Consider the following 27,972-nt stretch of genomic DNA (forward strand, 5'->3'; position numbering starts at 1 on the left):
AAATATAAATAATATATATACTATATATGATTTTAGTATATATAATATATAAAATATATATAAAATTTTAGTATATATATACTATATAAAATATTTTAATATAATATATATATATATATAATGATTTTTTATTAGTTTATACTACTCGGTTAATTTAGTTACCAAATTAACCGAACCAAAAAGTGAAAACCAAAATTCAACGAAAATGAAAACTTAACCGAATCGAATAAATTATTAACCAAACCAAACCAACCAATTATACTCGGTTAATTCAGTTATAACCAAATTATGCTCACCCTTAATGGCAATGGTGATGGAAGAGTGAAGTAGATATTAGTGTGTTAAAGTACTTTTAGCGCTAAATTTTCATTTAATCATTAAGAACTATTTTTCATAAAAATTCAACTCATTAGGGAAGGACCAAAAAGAAGTTGTATTATCTAATTACTGTTTATTATGCGACAAACTATTAAACTTAAAAGGTTAGTACCTAATATTAGAATAAGGAACCAATAGATAGAAAGAACTCTATCAATATCATAATTAAACCCTATTAAATATAAAAATTTAAGTCATTAACTGATGATCTAGAGAGATCGTTTTGATAATAAAAATTTTAAGGTTTTCATGTTTAAAAAAAAAAAATTTACCCGTTAGAAGATCAATTTTAGGGTTCATGTGGAAAGGTAACAAGGAGAAGTTGAATTGTTATTTATGGAAGTTTGAAAATGGCCACAAGTATTACATGGCCATTTACACTCTAAACATGCTAAAAAATAATTCAACACCCTTCTAAATATATTAAAGAAAGTCCTACAAAATTAAAATTTGGATATCTTCTAGAATATCTCAAAAAGTTTGACTGCATCCTACTAGGAAACAAGAGTCACAAAAATGAAAAGGTGCCAAAAATAACAAAAAATTGTTGAAAAACTATTACAGTCCCTTTGAAACTTGAAAAATATTTAGAAAAAGAAAAGAAAATTGGGAAGATTTTATATTTTTATGTTTAATTATCAAGAAAAGTGAAAAGGAAAATAAAAAAAAAAAATGTACCAAATTAATGAACAAAATTTTAATTTTACACATTCATAATATTTGATTTTTGTTAATTTATAACCATATTAGAACAATTTTTCATTTTTAGTTGTATTTAATATAAAGAGATAATATAGTAGAAAATGAATTTCCTTCTTATTTTCCTTTCCATTTCTCTTCCCAAACAAAATTTTTGATCCAAAATGGCCCATAAAAAGTGCAAATTTAAGATTCAAAACATGCTCACATTCATATCTGATCCCAATTATATTATGCATCTTTCTTTTAGAACTTTCCATGCATATGTTAGAGGCAATATAACTCATTAAGATTAAAATAACTTTCTAAGAATTTCCATGCATGTTTTTATGAGCATTATAACTCGGTAGAATTTAAAAAAAAAAAAAAAAATTGACCATCAAATCCAGTTGACTACGAGAGAGAGAGAGAGAGAGAGAGAGAGAGAGAGAGAGAGAGAGAGAGGGAGATGGGTTTGGCAAGCAGCTTGTTTGAGAAGTGGGGAGGTTCATGGGTTTGGCAAGAGGACATGTTGGCCATATATATAAACAGACACCTTTGCAGATCTATAAACAGCTCCCTCCACCAATTCTTTTCTTTGCCCAATCATTCCATCTTCCTTTACATCCCCATCTATTCGCTCAAGAAGAAAAAGAGAGATCTCTACCTCCACCCACCACATGATAGGGTGGGGAAGAGCCACACACTTTCCTAGCTACAAGTACTACTGAAGTTGGCTGCCGCCCCACAGCACTCGAGGAACTACCAGGAATTCCACCAGGTGTTTTTTCACATTGCATATACTTTCCTCTTCTATGACTATTTAAACTGCATAAAGTTGCGCAGGTAAACACTCTTTTCAAACACCCACAACAACTTTATAATCACCATCATTGGATTAACTTTTTCCACTATTTACAAGCATTCATAGAGAAACAGGATGCACCCACATTTCTTTTACAAGAGCCCAACATCCCAGCCCAAAATTTCCTACCCATTTTTGAAGTTAAATTACATCTACTCTTTGGTTTGAAGTACTGAATTTGCATCACTAACTTCTGCAAAAGAAACATTATGCTTGTTACTCTAGCTCCTTCTAATTGCTTCCACCACGAACCCATCGTGCAGAACCTCTCTTTCCCATCCTGGAAAAGTAATCACCAACATTTGCAACAAATAGGGGATCCCTGTCTTCGTTTTTGAATTCATCACTACCATAACTACCACTGCTACCACCAGAAGTGCTTCCCCGATCTGTCTGCTCCAGCTGCCTTGTTAGATCCTCCATCGTTTTCTTCAAGGTGGCTTTGCTCATTTGCCCTGCTTCGCCCGTTGAGATTCCAACCATTGTAATCTTTGGAAGAAAAGGGTTCGGTTCTAGTTCTTGTTGTACAGATTCCTTCAACATTCTTTCCGTTCTGAAAAAAAGAGGGGGGGGGGGTGCCAATGATACGAATTAAAACACCAGAAGTTAGTATTTGGTAGCATAGGTTTGGATTTATATTGATTCGAAAGAAAGTCTAACACAAATTTATGCTATATTTTGTTCAAATGCAAGATCCGAACTCCATGCCGCCAAACGCAGGCAAAGTTCTTCTAAGATGAATAATACATATCATAATAAGAAATATACCGGCATACCCTATGGCCCAGTGGAGTGGTACCTTGGATCCAATTTGTTTTGCAGTTTGTGCTGCTGTTTTGACCATGGATGATTAAACCAATCTCCAAAGGGGAACCGCACATCTGGCTTCTGACTTGTGTCAGACTCAACACTATCCTTTGATTTCAGCTCTGAGGAACCAAGGGACAGGGAATCTTTACTATTATCATATGCTGTCTGAGAGTTCATAATGTAGCTGCTTGACTCAGATGCTTTCAGAAAAGACACTGCACTCCTGCAACCAAAAGAGAACCATGTCACAAAATAGACCTAGAAAGGAGGATATGGCTAGACTGAATTAGTTAACTGCCAGTACCCACTCAAGTTGTGCCATGTTAATATTTGCAGTAAGCCCACTTCACTAAATACCAGCTAAAATGTTTTCCAGGTACTTGTAAAGGACAACTTTTAGAAAATTTTGAAATAATGTCATTTGATCTCTTATACCATTTGTAGAAATTGTTTCATTTTATAAATTGACTTCATTGTATGTGATAGATTAGGATTTTAAACTTCACAGTAACGACCCTTTCCCATGGGGTGTCAAAACTATTAAACTTCTACACATTTAGGTATTCATCTAAACTCGATAAAGTCACTTTGTGTAACACCCCAACTTGAGTCTGCCAGGGAGCACTGTATCTCTTCTCCTCCACCTAAACCAGACAACAAGGGGGCAGGTCTTATCGGACTAATGACTGGTCTCACAGACCAACACGTGTCCTTTTCAGTGTGTTTTGTCCTCACTCACACACTTCCTAAGAAAACTTCTCAGAAGATCACCCATCCCAAAATTACTTCAAGTCAAGCACGCTTAACCGTGAAATTCTCATGGGAAGGCTCCCGAAAAGAAAAGTAAACTTTATTGATATGAGTAGTAATATTTAATCTTTTTTAAGTCATTCTTCCACGGGATATCACATTCTTCCCCACTTACAGAACGTAACGTCCTCGTTGCGAACTCATATTTTCAAACTCAGGCAATATGAATCTTATCACACTTTCGGCTAAGTATTTGCTTTAATACCATTTTGTAACGCCTCAACCTGAGTCTGTCAGGGAGCACTCCGTCTCTCCTCCTCCACCTGGACCAAACAACAGAGGGGCCTTATCGGACTAATGACTAATCTCACAGACCAATACGTGTCATTTTCAATGTGTTTTGTCCTCTCACACACTTCCTGAGAAAACTTCTCAAAAAGTACCCATCTCAAGATTACTCCAAGTCAAGCATGCATAATCGTGAAGTTCTTATGGAAAGGCTCCCAAAAAGAAAGTTGCACCTTATTAATATGGATAGTAACATCTAATCCTTTTTAAATCTTTATTCCATGAGGTATCACACTTTGAGTTCGATAATAGCTCTGAAGAATAACATATCACATCCAGGAAGCTTTTAATGTTTGAACTCATCTTCTATCCAAGACAACCGCTGTTCGCAAATTGCCCTGTTGGATTGTAGAATGATTAGTACTGAAGATGATGTGAACGTATGGAAGCATCCAATTCGTCAAATGCTCATGTTTGTAGCATGAATGAGTTAATCATTTAGGGTAAAATTGAATGGCACAACACCCAAAGCCCATGCATGATATACCACGTTGTTTATTTCACATCTACTTGCAATATTGAGACCAACATAGGACATACCTTCTTTCAAATGAGTCAACCATATAAGGAAATTTTGGTTGAATGCCAGCTGCCTTTCGCAACCACCTGTTCCCCAGTAGAACCCTGTCAACAGCATAAAGGAGCTGCATTTCAGCTGCCTTTGATATGACACTCAGAGGTATTCCAGGATGGCCCATCTCATCCATCACTTCTTGAACCTGTGAATGAAATACTTCTAGTGATCAATACGAAACTCTTATTTTACCACAGAACAGGCGGCATACTCTGATAAGCATGTAACAATTTATTTAAAATTTTCAAATTATGCATTATATTTTTAGAATAGAAAGTGGAAAATAAAATAAATGCATTATCTTCTCCTGCTCAAATTCAATTTAAATTTTTTATTTTCCAAAATTTGCTGCTTTATTATAGCTGGTCTTCTAACTTAAGTTCTTTACCGATAAGTAACATTTAAGTTAGGGGTTCACACCTCTGGAGGCTCCCATAAACTGTCTCCATTCTCTTCTACTACCTCTGCCAAGTTGTCATCAACCACATCCCGCCAGCGTTGTGTGCGCCGACTTTGAATTAATGCATGAAAATGCTGGTCAACAGACTCTTCAAGAATGTTGTCCAGCATATTTTTGTCAAAAAAGTATGGAGTATACCTGATTGAAGAAACAGAGCACACGTATCTGATATTTTGAAACTCTTGACATTGTGAAACAAACTTAAAAGGAAGAATAACTAGGCATAATTGGGAAACACCTAGAAAGCATCTAAACATAAGAATAAAAATGAGACCCAGGAAATTGGTTTTAAAAACTCAATGTTGATAACAGGAAATCAATTAGTTTGATTCTGTGCTTAATTAATAGATGCAATGATCACTGTTCCCTACATCTCAAACTCAATTTCATTTTTTCCCATTATTGGAATTTTTTTCTGCAAAAGAAAACAGGAAGCACATTGTCATTAACAACTTCTAGATGTTGACATCCTAAAACCATACAGCAAAAGCAGAAGCATGGTGCAATAACAAACCACTTAATCCCATCAGTTGTTGCAATCGCAATATCCAAATTTTGAGCAGTAAAAACAGGAACACCGTCAACCCTTTGCCTGCCATCATTTTGTGGGATTGTCTTAAGAAGTTTATTGGCTTCCTTGACCTACATAAGCAGCAATAAATTTCAAAACAAAACATATAACGAGGAATACTGAAACAACCCTTTATCTTACCTGCTTCTCGTTTGGAACAAACTGGAATAAGTGAGGTTTTTCCTGCATAACAAATGGTAAACACTGTTGAAGCTAGTCCAAGCAAAGTATTGTAAATTGAAATTCAGCACAAATAGAGAAGTTGAGTTAAAATAAAATAGAAGATAGCCAGGTGAGCCCACAAGTGATAATCAGATGAGCCCTGAATTTGGCACATCTAATGTATAAAACATGAGCATGTATTCTGTCCCAAGAACCAAGTACCAACTGACCATACTCAACATAACCATATCTATGACAGCAACTTGACAAGTTGAACCTATACCAATCAGAACCACACAATAGATGAGCTAAGGTTAAATTTAAAGCACTTCGAGTCGAGCTCAGTCTAAAAATATTCCATCCAAGATATCAATTCCCTCATTGGCACAAAAGCACCAAGCTAGAGACTTAGCAGCTGTTTGGTATCATTTTGTCATTTGTTTTCTATTTCAGTTGCAGTACAGTAAACTTACAGGTGATGACAACGTGTTTATCTGCATAAACTGCATTCCTAGTTTTTTGTTTCTAGTATCGGGTTTTAAATACTGTGGCAAAAATTGAAAACCAAATTTTATGGTTTTTATTTGTTGTGGCAGCTTGTTGACAGTTGATAGTCCTTTATAATCCAGAATTGACTAATATAGATTACATATTTAAATCATACTATACATAGTTCTAAACAAAATTAAAATAAAAATTTCAATAAGATATCTTAATTTTTGAAAAAATGATAAAATTTACTCAAAAACATATTTTAGATATTTCAATAGTCATATACAATAAAATTGCTCTTAGAGTATTAAAAATTTAGTTTTAAAATATAATAATTAAATAAAAATTATTATTAAATTTTATTTTTATTATAATGTTAATAATTATTTTAGTTATATAGCATTACTAGTGTGTTAGTGTTATGTTAATGAGTGAGAATTAGTGAGGGTATTATGTCATTGGTATGTACTTGACATATAGTATAAATAGAAGGAGAGACCTATCATTGCGTTAGGTCTTCCATTTTACCCAATTATTCAACATGGTATCAGAGCAAGATCCGACCAAAACCCTAAGCACAGACAAAAAGCAAACCCTGAATAATGTCCTAAACCTCAAACCTGCTGCTGTAGAAGGATAATCCGCACCACCAAAGACCACAAGCAAAGTCCAAGCTCTGCCGGAAATCGCTGTAGTTGCTATAAAAATCCCTGATGCTGCCTGTCCTTTCAAAAACTCAAAGAACCTCTTATGTTTTGCAAACATAACCACATAGCCACCCTCAGAGACAGCTGATCTCCTGCACTACGAAATTTCATAGCCTGAGGGTGCCCCACCTGCCGCACATGCAGCTGGAAGCCGGCAGCTCCAACTCCTTGTGCTGGCGCATGAGTATTTTGAGCAAGATTTCCGCTCCCATTTTTCCAATGTTCTAAATACCTCCATACATCATAATATCAAATTGTTCATCATGTATTTTGTTCATAAAATTCAACTTTTTCTATTGTTCACTCGGCACTCTGCTAATGGTTGTTTAGTACTGTTAGAGCTGTGTGCTGCTTAGTTGGGGCTGTGTATAAGCTTTTTGGTGCCGCGGAAGCCTTATGCTGGTACAGTTGTGACTCATACGTGCTGGGTCACCTTGTTTGTGGTTGCTCCAATCGTGTTCCGATGCTGTGTGTTGGCTTCTGGGGGCTGTGTCAAAGTTTCTTGGTGTTGTCAGACCCTTGTGCTGGTTTATTTGTAACTTGTTCATGGCGGGCAACCTTGGTCGTGGTTGTTTTGATTGATCCTGCAATTAATCTTGTCATCATTGGTCTAAGTTTGTGAGTGTTGGGATAGAGTTTGCAAATCCCAAAAGTATGGTTCCCTCGTAGTCACTTATTTGAGTGAACCGCACACTGTGACTATCTTAGAGGAGGAGTATTCAAGGTTTCAACAATATGAATCATCTCAACAAGCAACTTATCACATTGCATCTTTTGCCTAGAAAGGTAATCCAGCACTCTATATACCATTTGGTATCTTTCCCACCAGTCCTTGGGCCATCAACTCTGCTGTCACTAACCATATGACAAGTACAACCAACTTCTTTTCTGTCCTCCAGTATTATAAAATATACGTCAAGTAGATCCTACTCTCTCCATCTCTCTTTCTTGTGTTTTGTATATTACTAAATCCCCTTTCAATCTCATGTTAGTTAGTAAGCTTATGAAGTCACTAAATTGTTCTGTAACCTTATTTCCTAATGTTGTGTTTATTCAAGATCTGAAGATGAAGAAGACAATTGGCACAGGACAAGAGGCTTATGGGCTTTACTACTTTGATTCGCTTTCTCCTCCCATTGCATAGCTGCTGCTACACCACTTCAAATCCATTGTTGCCTCAATCATCCTTCCTTGGTAAAGTTGAAACAACTAGTTCCTACCTTGAGTTTTATGTTTATGTCTAATCTTGAATGCGAGTCTTGTCCATCAGGAAAACATCATCGTGTTCTCTTTGCTTCTCGGCCAACACACAAGCAGTTAGTCCTTTCATGCTAGTCCATTCAGATGTTTGGGGTCTTAGTCAGGTCATGTCGGAGTTGGGATTGTGATATTTTGTTACATTTGTCAATGACTACTCTAGGATGACTTGGTTGTATTTAATGAAAGATCATTTTGAGTTGTTTAATATCTTTGGAGTCGCCTGTTCTCAAATAAAGACTCAGTTTGATATGTCAATCAAGATACTTCGTAGTGATAATGCTAAGGAGTACTTTAGTACCCAATTCACAACCTATATTACTAATTCTGATATGATCCATCAGGCCTCTCGTGCCCACTGCCCACACTCAACAAAATGGAGTTGCAAAGGCAAAAAACATACATATGCTTGAGGTCACTTGTACCTCATTCTATCAAATGAATGTCCCCAAAGTTTTTTGGATTGATATCGTGCTTACAACTTGCTCCCTCATCAATAAAATGTCATTCTCAATCCTTGGTGGTAAAATCCCACATTCAATTACCTCCCCAAGGCACCTTTGTTCCCTTTTCCTCCTTTGTATATTTGGTTGTCTTTTGTTCATCAGTTAACTCCAAGAATGGATAAGTTGCATCCTCGTGTTATAAAATGTATTTTTTTGGGTTATTCCTATACTCAAAAGGAATCTCAATATTATAACTTTACTTTAAATCGATTCTTTGTCTCTGCTAATGTCACCTTTTAGAGTCTACACCATGCTATTCTAATTCCTTGAGTTTTGTTGATCTTTATGAATCTCTTCCTCTACCTTGTCTTCCAAATCCCATCCTATTATCTGTGCCTAATCCTCTTACATCTTCATCAAGTTTGAGTCTTTGTTGTTGCTTTGATCATCCCAATTTCCAGGTATACACATCGCAACTCAACGGAGGAGAGCCTTATCCATTTCTACTTTTGCGCCTCTAGTTCCTTCATCAAATGATAGATGATCTTATTTACCATGATTTTGATCCTCCAATAGTTGTTCAGAAAGGTAAATGCCCTTGTATCTGACATCCAATCACAAATTTTGTTTGTTATGATTTCTTGTCACCCTCGTATTACTATTTCGTTAATACTCTATCTTCCGCTGCTCTTCCAAAATCTATTTTTGAAGCCCTATCCTATTCTGGATGGAGGACTACAATGGTTGGAGTGATGCATAGACTTGAAAATGATACTAGAGATTTATTACCCCTTCCTCCAAATAAGTTTATGGTTGGTTGTCACTAGGTGTAAAATGTGAAAGCCAATCATGATGGTTTTGTGGCTTGTTTGATGTCCTGCTCGGTTTTTAAAGGACAAAATCAAGTGTATGATTTGGATTTGTTAAAGCTTGATATAAATTGTTGGCTCACAACCTAACAGCTTAACCTTTTAGGCAAAGTGGTTGCCTAACATGGTACCGAAGCAGGCTACCAAGAGGTCCAGGGTTCTAGTCTCATTGCCTGTGTTTATTGTGTGGTATATAAAAAATTGTTGCATTCTCTATAATGGTGCATCTATCATGTGCTTATCTTTCCTCGTGCTGTCGAGTGACACTTGCAAGGGAGTGTTAAAGCTTAATATACATTTTTGGCGCACAACCTAACAACTTAAGCTTTTCAGTGAAGTGATTGCCTAATAGGATTATTCAAACACATTCTTTCCAGTCACTAAAATTGCTCAATACGTTTGTTTATCTACTTAACCACTACTTGTCATTGGCCTCTACATCAGGTTAATGTGAAGAATGTTTTTTCTACATGGTGATCTTGAGGAGGAGGTGTATTGGTTTGTTTCTCAAGGAGAGTCAGGCTCAGCGTGTCAGCTTAATAAATCATTATACGGATTAAAACAATCTCCCAAAGCATGGTTTGGTCGATTCAATGCTATAGTACATAAGTTTGGCCTCCGACGATGTGCAGTAGTAGATCACTTCTTATTTTATCCTTGTACTCCATCCGGCAGGATTTTACTTATTGTGTATTTTGATGACACTGTGATCATTAGTGATGATGATTAAGGCATTCAAGGCCTAAATCTTTTCCTATAAAGTAAGTTTCAAGCCCGGGACTTGAGACCATTGAAGTACTTCTTGGGTATTGAAGTATTGAGATCTCATTTGAGAGCTATCTTCTCACAGAGGAAGTATGTTCTTGATCTTTTATATGAGACTGGGGTGTTGGGATCCAAACCTATTGATACACCCATGATCCTAACAGTAAGTTAGTGTAGAATATAGGTGATTTGTTGCCTAACCCAGGACCGTAGTGGAGACTTGTTAGAAAGTTAAATTATCTTGCAATCACTCGACTGGACATATACTTTCACAACAAGTGTGATGAGTCAGTTTCTTGATTTCTCAAGAATAATTCACTAGGATGCATACACATCTTGAGATATCTCAAAGGTGCAATTAGGTGAGGTCTCTTATATCTGATTAGGGTCACACTTATATTCATGGATATATCGATGCAGATTGGGCTAGGTAACCTTCCATCAGAAGATCCACTACCGAGTATTGTCTATTTGTTGGTGATAATTTGGTTTCTTCAAAGAATAAGAACTAAACTATAGTGGTTGGGTTAAGTGTTGAGTCAAAGTATAGGGTCATGGCTCACAACACATGTGAGCTTGTTTGGGTGAAAAACATGTTAGAAGAATTGGGTTTTCTGCATTCTCGGTCTATGGAGTTGATGTGGTGATAATCAAGTTACTATTCATATTGCCACCAACCCGGTCTTCCATAAGCAAACAAAACACATTGAAGTTGATTGCCACTTTGTTCGAGAGAAGATTGTGCAGAAGCTCATTTCAACCATTTATGTTAAGTCTAATATGCAACTTGCTGACTTGTTAACTAAATCTTTTGGGGGGGGGAGGGGGGGGGAGCTTGTGTTAAATTCATTTGTAACAAGCTAAAAGCATATGATATCTATGCTCCAGCTTTAGGGAAATGTTCATGGTTATTTTAGCTATCTAGCATTAGAAGTGTGTTCGTGTTATGTAAATGACAGAGTTAGTGTGGGTATCATGATCCTCGGTATGTACTTGGCATACATTACAAATAGAGACAGAGACATATCATTGTGTTAGGTCTTCCATTTTACCCAATTATTCAACAATAACATTTTCTAATTTTTATTCTTTTGCATTTTCGTTATTCTAATTATATTTTTTTTTAATTTTTACTTTACTCACAAATAAAAAAGAAAATGTGTTCAATTAGCATTTTATTAATTTTTTTTTTTTATAAATATTAACCAAATAGGTGACTAGTTTTCAGTTTTTAATTCTTGTTTCTGGTTTTTAGTTTTCATTTAGTGATACCAGTCCTAAAAAAACTCAAAGAAGCAAATCAACGAAATGTATAACAATTAGTGCTCCCCAATTATTAAATTTAGGATGCCAATAGAAGTGTGAAAGATTGTTGAAATTCCTTGAAAGATCCTTGAAATTCCTCTCCCTTCAAGCACACCAAATAGAGGAGATGTCAACCTCCAAATGATTAGTATTTTGCCCCTTACAACTCTTGAATCACCAACATTTAAGAAAATTCGGAGCTTTAGGCAAAGACCCATGAACAGAACAAAAGAAATAAAAGAAGTCACCCTCTCCCCCCGCCCCCACGCCCAAAAAATAAAAATAAAATAAAATAAAATAAGACCCAAAAGCTTCTTTGCAGCACCACAATGTAGAATGATCATAGAAGGGGAATCTCCTGTTAAAATCACCATGTAGAACACCATCAACATGAAATCACATTAGCACTACGAATGCAAAACATCTTTGCTTCTAGCCACCATGCGAGTGTCATACAATTTTTCTATCTCGTCATTCACCACCAAATATGATTAGTTCAAGAGTTTAGCATAATGAAAATTAAAGAACCATGGAATTATTCCTCAAGAAATCCAAAAGACTTAAAAAAAAAACTTCCTATTATCATGCTCTATTTGCTAGTTTTCCTCTTGGCTATGCATCCTTCTCATCACGTTCTTAACTCCTCTTTGTGATGACCTCCATCAAAGGCCATCAAATTGAATGTGAGCCATCTTTTCTCAGTTTTCTGTTAATTAACCATATAATGTGATTTTAACATGAAAGAGACAATCATGATCTCTCTCTCTCTCTCTCTCTCTCTCTCTCTCTCCAAACTTGGACTAGGCAACTCATGTTAGACCTCAGATCGGGTTGAATTTCCACTTTCAGATAAATAAATTCCCTAGGTTTGTGTTAGCAAGACCCGCCAACTTAAGTTGGAATCTAGCTCTCCAAACTTGGACTGGGCAATTTATGTTAGACCTCAAGTTGGGTTTTTTTTCTTTTTTTTCTTTTTTTTTTCCCCTTTTTTTAAAAATAAAAATAAAAATAAAATAAGGGCAGCACCTCCAAAACTTTATTAGAAAACCCCTCACTTATGGCGGAGGAATACCGTGGTTCCAATCTTGAGACTTTGGAACATTAAAAACAAACACCAAGACCCTAAAACAACCTTAACCAACATAATCAAAACTAATAAACCAATGACCAGCAACCAATCAAAAACTAAACAACTATAAAGTAGAAAACCAATGACCAGCAACTCAAGTTGAGTTGAATTTCTACTTTCAGCTAAAAAACCTTCCTCTTTGGTTTGCTTACCTAGACCCACCTACATAAGTTGTAAACCAAGCCATATCTCCTTTTTTTTTGTTTTTGGGGGGGGGGGGGGGGGGGGTTGTTAAGAGAAAATTTATTAACAAAGAATATCTTAGTTCTTTTGGTTCAAAACAGGAATCCTGGCTTGTCATCGTATCTTCTTCTCTCCACCACCCCCCACTCCTTTTTTAGCCAGGAGCTTCACATTCCACCATATCTAGAACCACATATGCTAGCAATTATGGGTCATTTAGTTTTTTGCCTTTTTATCAACTCTTGTAACCTTAGCCTTTCATCAACTTTGTGGCAACTTCAGGCTTCAACCAGGACCATCTCTCTCCTAGCTGGTGAAGCAAATAGCTTTCATCACATACAGTTAGACATTCAAACAACAAACCGTGTCTTGACTCTAAGGTCTAGGCCCTAACTTCTTGGAAATGAATTAATTTACTAACCCACTCCACATTCTGCCACTAATCAATCTTAACAGCCTCATTTCAGCTAGGTTCCTTTTATAGACAAACTATTACCAGAGCCTCCCAATACCTTAACATACAATGCTAGATTTTTATCATTACTTGCATAAATGTGGCTATAGAGTATGGAAATACTGACTATGATATCATTTCGAACTCCAAGTCTTAGCAAACTGGCATCTACCTTCAACCATGCAGTAAGCAATCTCAAACACATTAAGGCCTTTCTTTTAGTTCTGATTATTTGAAACTATATTCATTTAACACTTAGACCTCACTCATTTTGAGTTAAACTGTGTCTTTTACCCAATAATTTGTGCATGCATACCTTTTCATTCTTGGTTTATAATTGTTATCACTTTTAACAAATAATTTTATTTTGGTTATGTGCATTATAAGTAGTTACAGTACTACCATTTTTAGTGAATAATCTGACATTTTTATATCACTAACAAAATTGCCCCATAATAATAAACAAATATATCAAAAGATAAAAGTATAAAACAAATTTGTCAGACTACTATCTATGCATTTTGTTGTAAATTGGTGTCTTGACATTTCAATTGATGACTAGTTGAAACTTGATTTCATAATAAATCTTCTTCTTCTTCTTTTTTTATAAGTAATAAGTTTATTGATATCAAAAATGAACTCCAAGTACACAAGGAGTGTACATGGGGTAAACAAATCAAAAACAGAAATTACAAGAATCTAGTAAATCAAAAACAGAAGAAAATGATTGGTTTCGCAAAGCAGCCAACCAATCCATCAAAGTTGTAAAGAAAAATAGCTTCAGGTCCGAAATGGATCTTTCCTTATCTTCAAAACACCTACTATTTCTCTCCCTCCAAAGACACCACAATAAACAATGAGGAACTATCAACCAAATAAACCCATTTCGATAACGACCAAATCTGCCTTGTCAACATGCTAGAAATCCCACTACAGATTGCGGCATAACCCACCCTACCCCCATAAAGATAATGCCGCCAAAACTTTAGTGCATACACTACCGCTGCCAGCTCCAGATCGTGGGTAAGGTAATTCTTCTCATATTATTTCAACTGACGAAGGGGGGATGAAAAATATGGAAACCAAAGACTAATGACGGTGTAATAGAAACCGATACCGACGTGGATAAAAGGCAGCTCACTCCGAACAAACCCACCCGTCTCATTATTACACTTGCACATGTAGCACCAATCCAATATCCAAACCTTTCTTTTTCGCAAATTGTCAATCATTAAGCATTTCCCTAAAGCAGCAGTCCAAATGAAAAAAGCTACTCTAGATGGAATTTTCTGCTTCCAAATACTTTTCCAAGGAAAGCCACAATCTTTGGAGCCTATTAAAATACCATAATAACCTTTAACCAAGAAGCCCTTCTCTCTATCATGTTTCCAGCACATCTTATCCTAACCGAACCCCTTCACCGATGCACCATATACGGTATCCATAAAACCAGTCAAGGCCTCTAACTCCTGAAGATGCATACCCCTAAAGAAACTTACACTCCAAAACAAGACTCCATTATCAAACTTCATAAGCTCAGCCACGCTAGCTTCTTTATCTCAGCAAAATCTATACAAATCAGGATAGCTGACTGCAAGAGACGTCTCACCACACCAATGGTCTTGCCAAAATTTCACCTAAGACCCATTTCCAATATCATATAGAACGTGGCAAGAAAAAGAAGGCCATCCCCGACTAATATTTTTCCGCAAGCCAACACCATGTGGACCATTAACAGGCCTAGTACACCAACCACCCCATTCACAACCGTATTTCACCTCTTATCACTTGCCTCCAAAGAGCAGCCTTCTCCATCCCAAATCTCAATAACCACTTCCCAAGCGAAGCTTCATTAAACTGTCTTACCTTCCTTATCCCCAAACCACCCAAAGAAATGGGAGAGCAAACAGTATCCCATTTAACCAAATGGAATTTTGGTTCATCACCAATGCTACCCCATAAAAAATTCCTTTGAAGTTTCTCAATACGGTTAGCCACAGCAGCAGGAATGGGAAATAAAGATAGAAAGTGGGTAAATTAGATAGTGCTTTTAATTAACGTGACTCTACCTCCCTTAGATAAGTACAAACGTTTCCACCCCGTTAACCTTCATTCTGTCTTCTCCAAAATTGGGTTCCATATTGTCTTATCCTTGAATTTGGCTCCCAAAGGAAGACCCAAATATTTCATAGGAAGATTACCTTGTTTACAGCCAAGGACGTGCAAGAATAAGTCAAAATTAAACACCGTACCAACAGGAACCAACTCTAACTCGCCCAAATTTATCTTTAAACCAGAGACTGCCTCAAACCACATAAGTATCACACGGAGAAACAAAATCTGATCCGGATCAGCGTCACAAAAAATTAGAGTATCGTCCGCAAAGAGAAGATGAGACACCACCAAAGCTCTTCCCTCTATACACCAAAGCCTGACATGTGACCATCATGGACAGCTTCATCCAACATTCTCCCCAGGGCTTCCATAACCAAGACAAACAACAAAGGAGACAATGGGTCACCTTGTCTCAACCCCCTAGAACTCTCGAAAAACCCACAAGGAATGCCATTTATCATAATGGAGAAAAGAATTGTAGATATACAAAAGAAAATCCACCGCCTCCATCTGGCAGAGAATCCACCCCGTTCTAGTAACTGCATAAGAAAACCCCAATTTACATGATCAAAAGCCTTCTCAAGATCTAATTTGCAAAGTAGCCCTGGCACCCCAGTTTTCAATCTACTATCAAGGCATTCATTAGCAATAAGTACAGGGTCAAGAATCTGCCTGTTCCTCACAAAAGCATTCTATGAAGTTGAAATTAAATCTTCCATAACCGTGCGAAGTCTGGTGGCTAAGACCTTAACAATGATCTTATCACACCCCCCCCCCCTTTAACAAGACTAATAGGGCGAAAATCCTTTACTTCAATTGCTTTGTTTTTTTTAGGAATGAGAGTGATGAAAGTAGCATTCAGGCTTTTCTCAAACTGGCCCTTAGCAAAAAAATGATGGAACACAGCCATAAGATCAGGTTTAAGAATCGCCCAACAAGCTTGGAAGAAAGCCATTGTAAATCCATCCGGTCCAGGCAATTTATCACCATTAAAATTTTGTATGACATCAAAAATTTCCGCCTCATCAAATGGTCTATCTAGCCAATCTGCATTATCACCGGATATTCTTGGAAATACTAAGACTTCTGGGAATGATCAACTAACTTGTTGCTCAATGTATAAATTCATGAAAAATTGAGTGATGTAATCAGCAATCTTACCTTGATCTGAAGACAAGGCACCATCAACCACAAGGCTCTCAATACCATTATTTCTTCTATTAGAATTAGCCATTCTATGGAAAAATTTGGTATTTGCATCCCCCTCCTTCAAATGTAGCACCCTAGACTTCTGCCTCCAACTAATCTCTTCTAAAAGAGTGAGCTTTTCAATATTGGTGCAAAGTGTAGCTTGTTCTAACTTTTCCTCAGCTATTAAAGGATGAGTTTCCTCTCTAACATCCAAGTCATTCAATTTGTTCCAAAGTTGATGTATCTTAATAGTGACATTCCCAAACTCCGCCTCGTTCCACTTTTGTAAATCCAACTTCAATGCTGCCAATTTCTTAGCTAGTATGAAACTAGGATTTCCTTGGAATGAATAGGATGCCCACCACTCCTTCACTTTATCAACAAAGTTCTCCACCCTCAACCACATATTTTCAAAGCGAAAAGGAGTTCTACCTCTCCGATAACTCCCCCCCCCCCCCCTCCAACAGAATTGGATAGTGATCAGAAAATATTTTGGACAGCCTTCTCTGTGAAAATTGAGTGAAGTGATCTGCCAAGAATGGAGAGAAAAGAAACCGATCTATTCTAGAAGCGAAGGAAGAAGTGGACCAGGTGTAAAGGCCTCCTTCCATAGATATATCCATCAGCCCATGAAAAGAGATAAAATCTGAAAACTCATGCATAGCCCGAGTATAACTTACAGCCCCTAGTCTTTCTAATGGGAAGCGGATTATATTAAAATCACCTCCTAGGCACCATGGCGAATCCCACCAACTAATCAGCCCTGTCAGCTCCTCCCACATTTTCCTAAGCCTCTTGTTCAAATTTGGCCCATAAACACCTGTGAAAGCCCACTCAAATTGATCACCGACATTTTAAATTTGCATGAAACAGAAAAATACCCCACTGCTTCCTCCACCTTTATCACTACCCTTCGATCCCACATCAGGACAATACCTCCAGAAGCACCTTCTCAACCCAAGTACAACTAGTCTACACATGGACAACTCCATATACTTTGGACAATTCCTCTAGTAATCCATTCAAGTTTAGTCTCTTGCAAACATACAAGATCAGGTTTCCATGTACGCAACAAATTACGAATCTGAAGCCTCTTCTCAACCTCATTCAATCCTCTGACATTCCATGAAAGTATCTTCAGATTCATTTAGAAACAGAGAGAGCCCACTCCCTATTAATACCACTGCGCCTAGATGAAGTAGAACCATAATTAATTGAACTGAATAAACCTTTCAGTTCTCTTAAACCTTTTGCACCAATTCTCTTCAAGTCACGTGCATTTTTTTTCCAAAGTAGCCCTACAGTGTAATTCAGCCTCAACAACCAGCCAAAAAGTGGTTACTTGATTTTCCAAACCTTGTAAGGACGTGCCTAGGAATTTGCCAAACCCTTTAAATCTTCTTTGGAACCACTCAGAATAAGGTACTTCCCTCACTGGACTCTCCACATCCACAACTTCCTCTCCTTCCATAGTCAAGGGTAAAGAATAGGCTAGTGGTTCCATTGCTAAAGGTGACAAACCCCTCTCGTTAGGTAGCTCAGCAACCTCTGTATCGTTGTCTGAGGCCCAATCCTCCACAAGTACATCATTCCCATCAAACTGAGCTGGTAACACCTCCAAAATATCTGCAGGCTTCAACGAAACCAAGGACAATTTGTTTTGCTCTTCCAAACCCTTTGTGACTTCACCAGGTGGCAAAGAAATATGAATTGGAACCGCAACTATTCTTCCATCTCGCAACTCAAGCACCCACTGCTCAGAATTTCCCCACTTCCTGAAAATATTGCCGGAATGTTCTTGAAGAATCAATTGGATGTCTCGCTACAAGTTTTCCTCACCATCGGATGTGTTTGCTGACTCACCGGTGCCGAGGCACTCTTTATCGGCCTCATCATAGCCTAAGTGCTCCGTATCGGTCTCGTCGGAGCCTAAGAGCTCAGTATCGGTCTCATCGGTGCCGATATTGTCAGTCCCGATGTCATCAGAAGATTTCATTGACTAGGACAGATTATTACAACAAGGATAGAGTTGATAGCTGTAAGCCTTTTGAAACTTTAAGGAAAATTGAACTTAAATATTAACAACATTTTGACACCCTTTTAATGTTTCAATTAATTGTATTCACGTATAACTAATATTTAACCAATTTTTGAACTTCATTTATATTAATTGAAGGCGCTTATATGGTAATAGTCCACAGTATTTGCGCCTTTAGCACCATATACTCATCATTCATGTGTTTTTTATTTACAATATTTCCTACAACTTGCATTATATATCTATTTAGAATTTCTAAAGTCACAATAAAAAAGTTGCATGTTTTACTGCGAATTTCCATCATTTTTTAAAATCAAAATAGACATCAAAATTTCCATTGCAATTTTTGAAGCCTTAAATTGGAGGAGCAGGGGAGAATATGAAATTCAAACTGATAATTTACCACAAATAGGTAGGAATTCATAATCCTTCCAGAATATGCAAAAAGGAAAAAAAAAAAAATCCAAAGCATTCATCAAAATTAAGCAAGCCATACCTTGAAATGCTCATATGCTAAATCAAGACGGCAGGCACCCACCACACCACTTGGAATATTCAATCGTTTGACATATGTAACTAAAAAATGTAAGCTAGTTAAAATACAAGTCACTTCAAGTCACAAAGAATTTTAATTAAATTAAACTAAAGATGATAAAATTAAATAAAAACGCACAATAAAAATGAACATATAAAAATGACTAAATCTGAAAGAACATGGTTCTTAATCTTAAATTGCTAACTATACATCATCTACAATCAATTATAAAAGGGAAGGGCAATGGAATTTGTTGAATACATGACACCTCTCAGCACACATATTCCATCAGCTTACAAAAGTAATAACACCAATGGAAAAAAAAGTTGTTTAGAAGTTTGGATAAAAAAGAACTAAAGTCCAATCAATCTGTAACTTAGAACTGGCACCTACTAGATAAATGAGAGAGAGAGAGATTGAATAACACATAGAGGTATTATCACATCATACCTGCATCACCTAGATCCATGAAAAAACGGAACACAGGACCATTCCTCTCACTCTTTGTGATTGTTGCAAACATTTTCTTCATCCAGTCAGGTGTTCTACAGGTCAAGAATAAAAAGTAAGGAAAGAAACTTTTAAAATGAAAACTAAAAACAATTAATTTCACAAACATTGCATAAATAGCAATATAATTTTCACAAAGCAGGTGCTGCCAAATCCCCAGCCTGCAGATTCACCATGACCGCCAGAGATTCATACTACTGCTCTGGAAAAGGGACCCTTCATCTACATTATAATAAAATCAAAATGATGGTCCAACAATATGTTTCTCAAGAAAATAACAACTAGACAACTTATGAAATTTCAAATATTATGCAAAAAAGTAAGATGCAGGCATCAAAATTGCATACAGCTATATAGCCAAAACCTGAAAACCAAGAAAGAATAAGGAAAAAACTCTTCTTGAGAAGTTGAGCCGATACTTTGGATCATGGAAAGCGGAAGATATCTGAAGACACCAAAGGCTTCCCCCTAAAACAACACCTCTTACAAAGGAACTCAACCACCAAACTTGGATAGAGAAAGGAATGCATAGATGATCTACTCCATGATTTTGGTTCATGACATCATAGAACACCACCCATGTATATAAATGTCCTTTTTTGAGGTTGGCAATATTTGTACCAATCCATTCAGTTAGAATAAAACTGGCTTAATAGAAATAATTGTCTATAATATTAAAAAATGACGTCATAACTCTCAAAATTATCGCCCTAGGCATCCTCATATCCTCTCAAAATTACATTTGGGAGCACGAAATTGGATTTGAGTGGCAAATGTCAATACAATTTGTATTGTGTGTTGTCCAAAATTCACACACATCCAACTCAAGCTCCCAAAACACAAGGTCAATGAAAAAAAGAAATAACAATGAGGACTCCAAGGTGCAGTTACAATATGTAAGCTACTTACACACTTGACCAATGATAGGCCCACTAAGCCACTTGGCATTTCTTTTAAAGAACAAAAATTGGCCATGGCCTGTGGGTGAATCACTTATGTTCTAGATATCCAATATTATTCAGCTTTCTTATCTATTTCTCCTTTTTATTTTTTTTAAACAAAAAATCATTTGAAATGATTACCTCGTATTATGCTTTAAGAAAATGGCTACTCGGCCCAACAACAAACCAAACCTTTAGTCCTACAAGATGGAGTCGATCACATGAATCCTTTTCCACCAATTTCTGCAATCATGGACAATTTCTTTTGACGAATTCATGGCTATTAAATCCTTATTCACTATCTATTCCAAGTTATTTTAAGTCTACCCCTACCTCTCTATTACCCCTCATAGTAACTAAACTCACACTTTCTCACTAGCGCATTATTTGCCCTACATTGCAGGTGACCAAACCACCAAAATCATACCTCCCTTATCTTTTCTTCTACAAGAGCTACGCCTAACTTACCAAGAATATGCTTGTTCCTTAATTTATCTTTTAACATTATACCATGACAAAATATATGAAAATTTCGTATATTCAATATATCTTTTTTACAACGATGAATGGGTATATATATAAAGAAACTCATCTATATCTAGCTATACATATATCATGGCTAAATTTAAGAGTTGACCCTATAATTGAGGGATTTGTATCCAAAAGTTGACCCATAATTAGGGATTTGTATCCAAAAAATCCCTCCTATAATCTCTCGGAGGACAACTCACGCCAACACTCCCCCTCAAGTTGGTGCATATAGATCTCTAATGCCCAACTTGCCAAGTGAGTTGTAGAAGCTCTTGCTGCATACAATTTTTGTAAGTATATCTGCCAACTAGTCTTCAAGCTTAACGAACGGAAATCGAATCGTCTTGGCCTCAAGATTTTGTTTGATGAAGTGTCGATTTACTTCCACATGTTTGGTCCGATCATTCTGAACTAGATTATGAGAAATATCAATAATAGCCTTGTTATCACAAAATAAGTCCATCTCGCGGCTTGGGCCAAAACCAATTTTGGTTAATAGTCTTCGAAGCTAGAGAAGCTCACACAGACCCTTAGCCATCCCACGAAACTCGGCTTCGGCACTTGATAATGCTACCAACTTTTGCTTCTTACTTCTCCATGTAACTAGGTTCCCTCCAACAAATGTGAAATAGCCTAAGGTGGGTTTTCTATCTGAAATATTCCCTGCCCAATCAACATCTGTATATCCTTCAACCCTTAAGTGATTGTTTCTTGAGAACATAAGTCCTTTTCTAGGGGAGGACTTTAGGTATTGTAGAATCTGAATCACCGCATTCATATGATCTTCACTTGGACATGAATTGGCTTACTACACTCACTACATAGGCCATGTCAGACCGTGTATGAGAGAGATAAATAAGTTTCCAGACCAATCTCTAGTACCTTCCTTTTTCTGTTGGCACTTGGTCTGGGTATTCTCCAAGCTTGTGATTTTGGATTATTGGTGTATCAGCAGGCTTACAATCCAGTAATCCAACTTCTGATAATAAATCTAGGATATATTTTCGTTGGGAAAGGAATATGCCTTGCTTAGACCTAGCAACTTCAATTCCAAGAAAATATTTGAGTCCTCCTAGATTTTTCATCTCAAATTCTATCGCCAATTGCTCTTGAAGTCTTGCTATTTCTTCTGGATCATCTCATGTAATGACCATATCGTCTACATAGACTATCAAAGTTGTTATCTTGCCCCGTTGACAATTTAAGAATAGCGTATGATCTGAGTTGCTTTGTTGAAAATCATATTTCCTCATTGCCAAGCTCAATTGCCCAAACCACACTCTAGGAGATTGCTTCAAGTTGTACAAAGCTCGTTGTAGCTTGCACACAATCTTAGCTTAAGAGTTTACCATATATCTTGGAGGAACATCCATGTATCTTTCTTCTTCAAGATCTCCATGGAGAAAGGCATTTTTAACATCAAACTGGTGCAATGGCCAATCAAGGTTCGCTGCAAGAGATAGCGAAACCCTGATAGTACTCAACTTGTCCACCGGTGAGAACATCCCTTGATAGTCTATGCCATATGTCTGCGTATAGCCTTTCGCTGCCAGTCTTGCTTTATACCATTCAACTGATCCATCAGCTTTGTACTTGATGGAGAATACCCATTTACACCCCACTGTTTTTTTACTTTTAGGTAGGGGAACAAGAATCCACGTCTTTTTTTTTTTTAATGCCTCCATTTCTTCCTTCATAGCTTGAATCCACCTAGGATCTTTCAGAGCCTCATCAACACTTGTGGGAATATTGTGTGATGAGAGTTCATTCAAAAAGTTGGATAGCTCCTTTGCAGAGACATAACTGGCAATCGGATACTTCAATCTTTGTTCCTCCATTTCTAGAGAATATATGTTCAGTGGTTTGCCCCAATTGTGCCTAAAAGGTAATTCATGGCCAATAGGAGTATCCACTTCAGTAGAAATGTGAGGTGTGACAGGTGAGCTTACCTCAAAGATATTCTTAGGAGATGGGTCGTTGGATACTGAGAAGTTTTTTTTTGGGGGGGGGGGGTACTGCTACTTCAGTTTCTAGAGATATCGGCTTTGGATTAGGTTCGTCAATGATCGATTGAGGAGCATTAGGCGTTGTATCAGTTTCCTTGAACCAATCAAATGTCAACCAATTCAGCTCTTCTTCTCGTGTCTCCCCTTGAAGAGAATAATTGGATGTGGCAGGAGAGTAGAAAGTGTCGGATTCAAGGAACGTGACATCCATAGACACATAGGTGCGCCGAGTAGATGGATTGTAGCAGTGGTACCTTTTTTATGTGAAGCGTATCCCAAAAAGAGACATTGAATGGCACAAGGATCAAGTTTCGTGCGATGGTTCTTGTGGAGGTGAACAAACGAAATACAGCCAAAGATTCAAGGTGGAAGCATTAGCACTGTGGGCAACGAAACATGGTTGAAAAGGCCTGTAGCGGAGTCTTAAACTCAAGGACTTTGGAGAGCATGTGGTTAATGAGATAGACTGACATGGCACCAGCAGTAGCCCAAGGTGGCTAGGCACGTGAGCTCCAAGTGCTCAAGCAGTTTCAAGGATGTGGCGATTTTTGCACTCCGCAATATAATTTTGCTGAGAAGTCTGGGAGCATGAGGTCTCATGAATCAGTCCATGGTGTTGGAAATAATCATGAAACTATTGATTCACATATTCTCCACCATTATCAAATCGAATGATTCAAATCTTAGCGGAGAACTGAGTTTGAATCATTTTATGAAAGGATTAAAATACATGAATGACCCCATCTTTATGTTTCAATAAGTAAATCCAAGTCATTCGAGTGCAATCATCAACAAATATCACAAAACAATGGAAACCAAGCATGGTAGATTTTGGGGAAGGACCCCATACATCAGAGTGAATCAAAACAAAAGGAACGTCACTTTTATTCATACTTAATAGATAAGTGACTCGATGACAAGTCCAAAATTGACAAATTCGAAAATAAATCAAGAAACACATGTTTCAGATAACCAAACAAAGGATGGCCTAACCGACGGTGCCAAAGCCAAATCTGATCTATTTTGAGGTCACTCGAGCGGTGCATGTGATGTGCTCGGCCTACACTGAAACCTTCCATATAATAGAGCCGCCCCCCCCCCCCCCTCTTAGTACCATGCCCAATGAACTCCTTGGTGAGAATATCTTGAATAAGACAAAACGTATGATAAATGAGCACAACACAATTCAGGTCTTTAGTAACTTGACTCACGGATAGTAACTTGTGAGAAAGAGAAGGCACGAGTAAAGTATTAGATAGTGATAGGGTTAGTAACACAATCACAGTCCCAGCCCCTGTTACCGAAGAGATGACTCCATTAGCATTGGCGATGCTAGTTCGCCAATGAGGGGAGTGTTAAGAAAAATCATTTGCATCAAACGTCATATGGTTTGTTGCTCCGAAATCAAGCATCCAAGCGCTGCAGTTAGCCTCCCTATTAGAACCGAGTAGAGCATTACCTAGGTTAGAATTTGAACTATCGACTGGAATGAGGGAAAGATGTGATTCTACTGCAGCTACCATAGCCTTGCCCGTGCCTTCATCATTCCCAACTGCATCATGGCGCTTCCGAGCCTGGAGGTAGTGCCAGCAATTAGGATACCCAGGTAGCTTGAAGCAGGTCTCACGGGTATGCTTTGTATTCCCACAATGAGAGCATTAAGTCCCATTGTGGGTGGCTTGGGATTTGGAGTAGGAACTGGATTTGTCACCATGCAAAGAAAGAGACCTAGAGGGTGCTAGAGGATGCGAGCCATGTTTGAAACTCTTGGATGCCATAACCGCTCTTGGTGTATCATCGGAGCTACCAGTCGTAATCACTACCAGACGAAGAGCTTCCCTACAGACGTGTGCATAGGCTTGCTCCATTGTTGGGAATGGTTTTATCTGCACGACATCACTTCGGATATGGTCTAGGCGGTCATCGAGACCATCCAAGAGCACATATACCCGATCTTCTTGAACTAGAGTATTTTAATGTTGAATATCGGTTGGACAATCCATCGAGTTTGGGAGGCGGAAGTCTATTTCACGCCAGAGGCCTTAGAGATCATTGTAGAATTTTAAGAGAGCCGCCGACCTGTTTGAGGCGGGTCACGCGTCGCTGAAGGTCATACACCTGCGAGGTGTCGCTGCCGTCAACATACGTAGTGGCAATTGCATCTCAGATCATCTTGGCTGTCGAAAATCAAATGAAGTTACTAATAAGGGAGGAGTCCATGGAATTAATCAACCAACCTTTAACAATAGCATCGTCTGTGCGCCATCGTCTAAAGGTAGAGTTCGTTGGAGGAGGTTGAGGGAGATCGCCGTTTATATACCCCAGTTTATCTTTCCTCGAGATATACATCTCAACAACCTGGGACCAAAGAGCATAGTTGGTGTCATCCAACTTGATACCAATCGATGCAGTAGCAGTGTTGGTGGTCTAGGTCGGGACTGAAGTTTGGCTCAAAACTTTAGTCATTTTCGTGGTCAGCTCAGCCAGGATGTAGGATGCCAGAGATTCGTCTGTATGGGAGTCTGTATCGGCCATGGAGGAAGACAAGATGGTTCAAAAAATCGGTATGAGCAACCAAATGAGGATCGAGTGCTCTGATACCATGACAAAATATATGAAAATTTTGTATATTCGATATATCTTTTTTACAAGGATGAATGGGTATATATACAAAGAAACTCATCTATATTTGGCTCTACATATATATATCATGGTTAAATTTAAGAGTTGACCCTATAATTGAGGGATTTGTATCCAAAAGCTAACCCTATAATTGAGGGATTTGTATCCAAAAAAATCCCTCCTATAATCTCATGAAGGACAACTCATGCCAACATACCATTCATCCATCTTAGAATTCTCATCTCAGCTACTTTTATTTTTTGATATGTTGTTTCTTATTTGCTCAACATTTCAATTCACATAGCATTCTGATCCCTAATCATAATTCATAAAGATAGTGTACATGGAGGCTGCATAAGCAACTGCTCCTAACATTCCCATAAAAACAATAAAGAATATAAGCAAGTGCAAAATATGCCACCAAAACCAAGTGTATCCAAGAGTATCCAAAATGATGCCTCCCTCATAAAAGGCCATTGTTTCAAAGTTTAAAAATTAAAATGGATGCACATCAGAAACTTCCAAGTTCTCAAGTTCATAGATCCACTTATGGAATAGCCCAAGAAAAGATGTTAAAACACTGACAGCAATATATGCATAAACATTTTATCCTTCACACACCTTTCCATCAAGTCTACCACCATTCCCCTCAACTTTCAAATCATAAAATTGCTTAAATTGCAAAATGTGAGTCCATGTTGAATAGATTCTTAAGTCCACATTTCCTACGCCTAAGCCTGTGTTTGGAAGTGGGGAATTTGAACAATGAACTTGCAATGTGTGAATGTCATCAAAGCTCACTAAATTTTTCTGTCACATTTCATTCAAATCCGCAATATTTAAAATCAGAGGCTTAATTATATTCTATGTTCCAAAACACAGCGGAAGCGTATCCAGTTTTACCCTGTGTTTGCTAACAAATTCCAGAAGCTCGAATAAAAGGGCTACAACATACAAAAGCAGCACCAAACTAAAACATTACTCACATTTTAATCACCACTCACCAGTATACCGTGGCTTCAAAACGAGACGAAACGCACTCAAACACACGAACACACATATACACACAAACGCACAGAGAGAGAGAGAGAGAGAGAAAGAGAGAGATTTGGAACCTTTTGGAGATGAAGGGTATATCGAAGTGCGTGGACACAGCCATGAGACCTGTACCCGAAAGGTCACACATACTGAAGACCTGCCCCACGAAGGCGGGTCCGCCGGCCCTTCTCCCAGAATTCAGACCGGAGATACTCACAGTCGACGGGAACCCTCCGCCCGCGTCCCGCGACGACCCCTTGGACTCCGGTGCCGGAGAGGACAGCGAGTCACTCCGGGTCGACTCGGGGGGCGGAGAGAAGGGCAAGGGAAGCGCTTGGGGCGGCGAGTCGCCGGCGAAGAGGAGGGGCATGCAGACCTTCGAGGGGGGCTTGGGCGGCGTCGCTTTGGGAGCCGGGGGCTTCTGGGTATTGGAGGATAGGACAGAGAAGAGGTTGGAGGCGGTGGATTGGAGGAAGAGAGAGAGGGATTTGGTGGGTTGATGATGGTGTTGGCGAGTTTCAGCGGCCGAGGCCATGGCTGAGCTGTTGAGTTTCTTGTGCCAGGAGAGAGAAGAGAGAAGAGAGAGACGGGTTATATTGAATTTAGATAATTCATAATTCCTTTTCGCAGATTTTCTTCTGATGAGACCAGGAAAAACATCTACTGTAGACTGTAGTTTGTAGATAATGGTCGTTTGGCAAAAGAATTAATAACAAAATATAAGACAAATAAATAAATAAATAATTTGGTAACATAAATTTAAGCATGAATGATTTTATTTGAGGCTAGGTTTGAATCACATTATTATATGTTTTATGATTATAATATATTTTCAAATTTTTATTTTTTAAAAATAATTATATTTATATATAGATTAGATAATACTGAAAATTACTTTCTTAAATTTGGTCAAATTTTTAATTATTCAAAATATCTCTATAATTACACAACTTTTATTTAATTTTTTATAATTACTTTTAATTTAAAAATAAAATTTTAAAAAACTCGTAGAGCATCGTAGCATTGAGCTTACAAGTTTGTAAAACATTAATTAATGTACAAACCGATAAATGTCTCATCTCACAAGAGAAAATTTTCTGTCCTTACATTTTGATGTCATAACATTTTATAGATTTTGAGTTCGATTTAGCCAATCAATCCACACTTAGTAAGATTTAAATTTAATGAGCATTTGAATATGGGATTATGGTTATAGGGTGCATAAATCATGCCCATTAAGAC

The 27,972-nt window shown here is 37.6% G+C and overlaps 1 protein-coding gene across 1 annotated transcript; it reads right to left on the reverse strand.

The window, feature by feature from the left end:
- Positions 1 to 1,933: 1,933 nt before the first annotated feature.
- Positions 1,934 to 27,385, reverse strand: LOC131146579 (uncharacterized). The gene is made up of 9 exons (XM_058096247.1): positions 26,808 to 27,385; positions 19,533 to 19,627; positions 19,044 to 19,123; positions 5,576 to 5,617; positions 5,378 to 5,505; positions 4,824 to 5,001; positions 4,370 to 4,548; positions 2,721 to 2,954; positions 1,934 to 2,474 (listed from the first exon to the last, which is right to left on the reverse strand). Exons 1-9 carry the CDS (start codon positions 27,263 to 27,265, stop codon positions 2,153 to 2,155), a joined length of 1,716 nt encoding a protein of 571 aa, XP_057952230.1. The 5' UTR covers positions 27,266 to 27,385; the 3' UTR covers positions 1,934 to 2,152.
- Positions 27,386 to 27,972: the final 587 nt, after the last annotated feature.

This window comes from Malania oleifera, chromosome 13 (assembly GCF_029873635.1).
Source record: "Malania oleifera isolate guangnan ecotype guangnan chromosome 13, ASM2987363v1, whole genome shotgun sequence".
Taxonomy (NCBI): domain Eukaryota; kingdom Viridiplantae; phylum Streptophyta; class Magnoliopsida; order Santalales; family Ximeniaceae; genus Malania; species Malania oleifera.

Coding starts and splice junctions, on each gene's coding strand:
- LOC131146579 (XM_058096247.1), bottom strand. CDS start 27,265: ATGGCCTCGGCCGCTGAAACTCGCCAACACCATCATCAACCCACCAAA. Junction 4,549..4,823: donor GTTTATGGGAGCCTCCAGAG/GTGTGAACCCCT, acceptor TTTCATTCACAG/GTTCAAGAAGTGATGGATGA. Junction 2,475..2,720: donor CAAAACAAATTGGATCCAAG/GTACCACTCCAC, acceptor TCTTTTTTTCAG/AACGGAAAGAATGTTGAAGG.